This window comes from Lacerta agilis, chromosome 14, assembly GCF_009819535.1.
Source record: "Lacerta agilis isolate rLacAgi1 chromosome 14, rLacAgi1.pri, whole genome shotgun sequence".
Taxonomy (NCBI): domain Eukaryota; kingdom Metazoa; phylum Chordata; class Lepidosauria; order Squamata; family Lacertidae; genus Lacerta; species Lacerta agilis.
In genome coordinates this window covers 43,000,948-43,008,278 of record NC_046325.1, presented here as the reverse complement: position 1 = coordinate 43,008,278, position 7,331 = coordinate 43,000,948, and the positions used below count along the sequence as shown (strand labels likewise).

At 46.2% G+C, this 7,331-nt stretch overlaps 1 protein-coding gene across 1 annotated transcript in view; it reads right to left on the bottom strand.

Moving 5' to 3' along the window:
* Window positions 1-5,870: 5,870 nt before the first annotated feature.
* The window catches only part of POMK (protein O-mannose kinase), a 24,114-nt gene continuing 22,653 nt past the window's right edge, over window positions 5,871-7,331 (bottom strand). Inside the window, exon 3 of the mRNA XM_033169408.1 lies at window positions 5,871-6,666. Coding sequence (XP_033025299.1) covers window positions 5,896-6,666 — 771 coding nt within the window. The 3' untranslated portion in view covers window positions 5,871-5,895. The remainder of the gene's footprint in view (window positions 6,667-7,331) is intronic.

Sequence of the window (7,331 nt, the reverse complement as noted above, 5' to 3'; positions counted from 1 at the left end):
AGCCTTTCAATTCAGCCCAGCTCCCTTTATCCCTGAGGTTGTAGAAGCCTGGTGAAATTATTTGGCCCCTTTACCCTTACCCTTCAGGACAGATCCTGAAGCTGAGGCTCCAATACTTTGGCCACCTCATGAGAAGAGAAGACTCCCTGGAAAAGACCCTGATGTTGGGAAAGATGGAGGGCACAAGGAGAAGGGGATGACAGAGGACGAGATGGTTGGACAGTGTTCTCGAAGCTACTAACATGGGTTTGACCAAACTGCGGGAGGAAGTGGAAGACAGGAGTGCCTGGCGTGCTCTGGTCCATGTGGTCATGAAGAGTCGGACACGACTGAACGACTGAACAACAACAACCCTTACATCTCCTTAGGAAGAAGTGTGCGGCCATGGCACTAGTCCATGGCTCCATAAACCAAAGTTTATTAATATAAAGAGAAATAACTCCTGTGTCCCACGGAATAAGTTTACCCTGAGTCAGAAGGGAGAGCTAGACCTCAACACCCACCTTAATAAAGCTACACATGTCCTCATCGGCAGACAGAACCCCATGTTCTGAAATCTATGGGCAAAAGCGGTAGGCACCGTTGGATAGTTTTTAATGTGATGTATTCACTGTGACCCTACAAAGGAACTTGCATCAAGACTGACAAGACACGAGTTCCCCTTTCCAGATTCTATGAAGCGAACCAACAGGAGGTCGGAAGGGTTCGTATGAGTTGCTTCTTTGACCGTTTCACTTGCCTTTGATAAATGGAAGTATGGGGAAATGGTGTGTGTTTCCCTTTGAATATCAGGGTTACTACGGCTGACGTTTTGTTTCCAAAACATACAGGGAGCCTCTATAGATACCAGATCTATCAATGACTATTCATCAAATAGCTAAAGAGAACTTACTGGATGAGAGGCAGAAATCCTATGAAAACCAGTTGATGTGGGGGCAAAAAATGGGAAAGGGCCAGCATCTTCACACCCTGCTTATGGGCTTTCCAGAGGCATCTAATTGGCCACTGCTGGAAGATGCTGGACTAGATAAATGCTGTGACTTTGTATTGTATTTTAATATTTGTTGGAAGCCGCCCAGAGTGGCCGGGGAGACCCAGCCAGATGGGCGGGGTATAAATAATATGTTGTTGTTGTTGTTGTTATAAAACCTTTGGGATGATCCAGCAGAACTCTTCTTACTTTCTCTCCCTCTCCCAGCACACTGCTATTCTGTACATTGTGCCCCAGTGTCTGCAACAATAGGACCAAGCTATCGTTAACAATATTGATCACTTACCCATGTGGTCAAGAGCCCTTCAATGACTTTTTTTTCCAGTAAGCCAACTTCACTGGTAACACTTGTGGGAAACGCTGTTTATTATCTCAGCCACCAAACACATACAAACGCACCTGCCTTTAAATCATTGTTTGACAATACAGTTGTACCTCGGGTTAAGTACGCTTCAGGTTAAGAACTCCGCTTAAGAACAGAAATCGTGCTCTGGTGGCGTGGCGGCAGCAGGAGGTCCCATTAGCTAAAGTGGTCTTCAGTTTAAGAACAGACCTCCGGGATGAATTAGGTACCCAAACCGAGGTATCACTGTAAAGTGTATTTTACAGTTTATGCTCTGTGACCATTGGTACCCTACTCATGTTCGTGTTTCGCTTCACCAGGGAACGGATAAAGTGATTTTGGAGTTAGAAACCACAGGAAGTTCGCATATACGTGCTACTGTCTGCTGTCATCTAGTGTTCCTGCAGGGTATCTCAGGCAATTCTGTAAATCAGAGCTAGGGCAACGTGCCTTCAGACAGCAAGTCATCATTTTGACAGGTTCATCTCGCTGGGTTGCTGAAACATTAAGAAGTCTGCCACTAGATGGGCGGGACCAGTTGTGCTGCTCCCTACCACCTGATTGCCGCCCCCAATCCCAGCCAGCTAACAATCGCATGTAAAGCACCCACACAATTAATCCACACTTTACCGCAGTGCCATGATATGAACCCATGGAGAAACAGCTCCCATTCAGCTTTTGTAAAGTAAAAAACGGACAGGGGTGGAGGCCAACAGGTGTCTCTCCGGATGTTCTTAAACTTTAATTTCCATCATCTCTATCCTGTCTAGGAGAAGGAAAACTCTGATCCAAAACCTCTGCTGCCTTGTGGGACATCTTCGGAAGAATCCCAGTACGGACTCTCAGCAGGGCATCTCCTAAGTCTGGAAATGGGGAGGGCGGAAAATCTAATCCAGGAAAGAATCACCGACAACGAATTGCAAAATGATTTTACCAGGCTTTCAACAAATTACAAACATCTATATGACCATCGAAAGATTTATTTGGCAAATCACCTTAAGTCGGTAGATAATCCTAAACACCGCTGGGCAATTTCCAGAGCCCGCTTCAACGTTCTCCCCTCAGCACCATTAGCTGGTAGGTACAAGAAGACTCCCCTTGACCAAATATTATGTCCCTGACTCTTGAGAGTCCCATGGACTGCAAGAAGATCAAACCTATCCATTCTTAAAGAAATCAGCCCTGAGTGCTCACTAGAAGGACAGATCCTGAAGTTGAGGCTCCAGTACTTTGGCCACCTCATGAGAAGGGAAGACTCCCTGGAAAGACCCTGATGTTGGGGAAGATGGAGGGCACAAGGAGAAGGGGACGACAGAGGACAAGATGGTTGGACAGTGTTCTCGAAGCTACTAACATGAGTTTCGCCCAACTGCGGGAGGCAGTGAAGGATAGGCGTGCCTGGCGTGCTCTGGTCCATGGGGTCACGAAGAGTCGGACACGACTGAACGACTGAACAACAACAACAACAACAAAGAGATTGAAACAATTGGGCACGTTTTGCTACATTGCTCATTGTACCGAGAGGCGAGAAAAGAGTTAATTGAACCGCTCCTAGTTTTACAACCCGGTCGATCAAGAGAAGCTTACACCAATTATTTGCTAGCTGACACAGATATAGAGACTACTAGGGTTGTGGCTAAATATTGCTACTTGGTGACAAGAATAAGACATGCCATGATGAAAGCAACCACCAAAGATAATGATTCCAGTTAACCCATAGCAGATGGAGAGGCGACAGAGACCCAGCTTCTAACAGCCATGTTTTTAATAACCAATTTAAAAACTGTGTAATATTCAATATTATTATACGATACAGAAATCTAACTTATGAATTGAATTGTATTATTTCTTTGCTGGTCTTTGACCGTATTCAAGTTTTTACTTACTTACTGACATCTTCGGAAGAAGAGAGTTAACCCTACACAAATCCAGCGTGGAGTCCCTAAGACGGTTGGGTGGCGTCTTGCACGCCTCCCTCCGTCAACTCCTGCGGCCAAGCTGGTGCCAAACATATTGCTTTCCTTTCCTTTGGACCACATCAACAAGGCTGAGAGTCTGTTGTCTGGGCAGCTCAGGATCTCCACACGCACTGCCCAAGCTTGTGCCCCAGGGAGGTCACTTGCGTGCAGCTAACACAGGGGTCTGAGTTCACCCCCCCCCCATGCTCCATGTCTCTTGAAACAGGCAGAGGCCAACAGCGGATGCAAAAAAGATCAGCGTTTAAAAGCTGTAGTTTGGCATAGGCGTTCACAAGCTTCGAAGTTACTCAAAACTCTGCACTCCCATATCTAGAAACAATGGTCCCAGAAAAATGACATCTGACCCATTTTGTGTATGTCGAACTTCTAACACGTAGATAACACCCCAGAGGTGGTCTAGGGGCTTGGCGGACGGTAGGAAAGAAGCTGACAGGATGGAATTCTCCTGGCCTGTTGCTCCATCCAGAAATTCCCATTGTGGGGGCCCAGACAGCTATAATGGACCCTGCCTTTAGACCCAAAATTTGGTTCATTTATTCCGTTTGTATAAGGTGGAACTTTCTATCATTCTGGCAAACATATGCGTTTGCCCATAGCATGCCTCCAAACTTGCATTTGATTCAAGGATGGGGAGGAAGTGCAGCTATCTGTCAGATCAGCTGGTGAGGGGGGGTGCTGGCTTAATCTCCCTCACACCCACCAGATCTCCCCTGCAAATGGATTCCTCGACCACCGCCCCCAGTGGGCTCATTCTACGTTACAGAGCACGGTATGTCTTTGAAGGAGGGGGTCCTTTTCAAGAAAGCACAGCCAGAGAGGGAGCTGCATATGTGCAGGATGGAACTGGTTTGCCCTTGCAATTGCTCACTCCTACATTAGCGCTGGGGACGCGGGTGGCGCTGTGGGTTAAACCACAGAGCCTAGGGCTTGCTGATCAGAAGGTCGGCGGTTCGAATCCCCATGACAGGGTGAGCTCCCATTGCTCGGTCCCAGCTCCTGCCCACCTCGCAGTTCAAAAGCACGTCAAAGTGCAAGTAGATGAATAGGTACCGCTCCAGCAGGAAGGTAAACGGCGTTTCCATGCGCTGCTCTGGTTCACCAGAAGCGGCTTAGTCATGCTGGCAACATGACCCGGAAGCTGTACGCCAGCTCCCTCAGCCAATAAAGCGAGATGAGCGCCGCAACCCCAGAATCGTCCGCGACTGGACCTAATGGTCAGGGGTCCCTTTACCTTTACATTAGCGTTACAAGGGACTGGGAACCTGGTGTTTGCTTTGGAGCATCTAATATGACTTCCCTGTGTGAAGAGCACTGCTTGCTTGGGACACGGCAGTCGTCTCTGAACACATAACTTACTCCTGCATTAACCACAACTAGATACAAAAGTACAAGTTTGCCTCACTTCCTGATTCTGCTAGCTCTATATAATCTATTTGCCTATGTGTATTGATAACAAGAAACCGCAGAAGCTGTACTCAGGACCACCTTAATGTTAGGTTGGATGGAATTAGAGGAGCGATTTTGTTATGCTGGAGGAGATGGGGGTAAATAGGAGTCGAGAAATGCTGTAAGGGAGGGGAGAAGAAAAGCACAGTAGGCAATAATTTGAAGAGAACAAGAACTGTTGGGAAACGCCCTGGGGTGCCCCTGCAACCCCCAAACTCCGAGCGTCCTCCGGTATGCGCAGCTCTGGAAAAGGCATTTCCCTTCTTCACCAGTGCGCTTCAGCGACATATAACAAATGATATATGCACCCTAATCTTCTAGCATAACACAGCAAGAAGTGTGAGACATTGTAGAGCTAATCTACGTATTTATTTACACACTATGTGCAAAGGAGTCATGGCGACCTCTCTCTCCAGCTCCGAGAGAAGAACAGGAACAAGTAAAAGCAAAATGACAGTACAACAGTACATACAGCGGGAGAGATAAGACTGTCTTCCGTTCCCACACTCCTCCCTTTTACACCAATTTACACCAATCTCATCTGCAGCATCGGAGGCGTGAAATACTAACACTTCTGTTACATCTCCTATCATATAGCTACATCTATCCTGCCTGTGCCAACTTGATTTATGAAGAAAAACTCATTCAGAAATTTACCACACAGGACACATACTATTCCCCCCCCTCCTTTTTCCCCTCAACAATTTGTCACAGAAGGTGCAATCGGGCGTCATTTTTAAGAAGCCATTTTAGAGTTTTTCTAATTATGCTCATGTTTCCACCAGCGCCATGCACTTGTCAGATCAGGAAGTGTCAAATGTACCAAGAAGAGTTTGAAGAAGAAGAAGAGTTTGGATTTGATATCCCACTTTATCACTACCCGAAGGAGTCTCAAAGCGGCTAACATTCTCCTTTCCCTTCCTCCCCCACAACAAACACTCTGTGAGGTGAGTGGGGCTGAGAGACTTCAGAGAAGTGTGACCAGCCCAAGGTCACCCAGCAGCTGCATATGGAGGAGCGGAGACACGAACCCGGTTCCCCAGATTACGAGTCTACCGCTCTTAACCACTACACCACACTGGCTCTGTCCAGGGTATGTCCATGAGGGTTTTTTTTTTGTGTGTGTGTGTGTGTGTTTATAACATGTCCCTTGTCCTTGGCATAATTGTTTCTTTCACAAGTGACCCTAGCACTTTCTTGTATGTGTCCAAAACAGTCTGAGCAGAAGGTCTTTCAGCTGGGCTCTTTTTGCATGCCCCGTGGATGTCAAAGAGGTGGAACCTGACAAGATCACTCCCATCGACATCCCCCAAGATAAAATTGGAAACATCAGGGATTTTCCATATATCTGTCATTTCATCATAAGGAGGCATGAGGCTGTCTTCAAAAGCCATTTCGTTTCCACGAGGCCAAAGCTGTTCTGGAGCAACAAAGTCACCCTGAAGTTCCCGGTGGCCACATTTGATCAGTTTGCCAGCATTCTTGTCTACAAGAGGCAAAGCATCCAAGTCGTTCACAATAACATGGAAGCTGCTAGTCAACAAGTACTGAGAAAGAACTTTATCCAAGTCGCTGGAGTCACACATCACAAGGGTGCCCAGGGGACTGTTGTGCAAGTAATGGAGTATGCTCACGTAATCGATGGCAAGCAGGAACCTGATGTGCCATGTGTTGAAGCTCTTGTACTTTGGAAGGCTCAATATCTCGTTCAGATTCTTCAGAGAGCCGAATGGATGGTACTCCGTAAGAACTGTGAACTCCTCCTCACAATATCCAACCAGCTTGACCACATGTCTGCTTTGTAGAGATCTCAGCATCTGTAAGCCATGAATGAAGTCCTCTTGAAGTTCCGGCACAGTCAACTGGGAAAGGGCGACTTTGTTTTCCTTCCACTCAGAAAGGAAGACCTAGAACAAGGAGAACAATGTTCAAACTTTGAGATCCATACTCTGAAATGCAGTTTGTAAAAGCCAAGTTGTTTCTCGATATGGGGGACAACAGTTTAGTCTTCACAAACGCAAATCCATACCTATGTGTTAAACACACACAAGGACACAAAACATGAATAGATACAAGGTCTATGCCACAACAAAGCAAGTTATGTCACTGCAAATATCTGAAAACTGGTTATGTTTACAAATCCCAGAGTGTTTGGAAATAGAGAGGTGACTATGTACAGTCACTCAAACGTAACTGTGAGCATTCACTTGGTGTTGTGCTCCCGCAACATGAGGAAATACAGTGGTACATTGGTTTGCATACGTCTTGGTTTGCATACGTCTTGGATTATAAACACATCAAACCTGGAAGTGTGTGTCCCGGTTTGCAACCATTTTTTGGATTACAACCCATTTTTTAATTACAAAAATAAAAATAAAAAATTTGAAGGCCCCATTAGCGAAAGCACGCCTTGGGTTACAACCTATTTCGGTTTACAAACGGACCTCCGGAACGGATTATGGTTGTAAGCCAAGGTACCACTGTAGATATTTATTTCTAGACGTAGATTCAGCTGGGATTGTCAGCATCCACATATAAACAAGGACAAATTTAAGATTCACTGAAACGTACA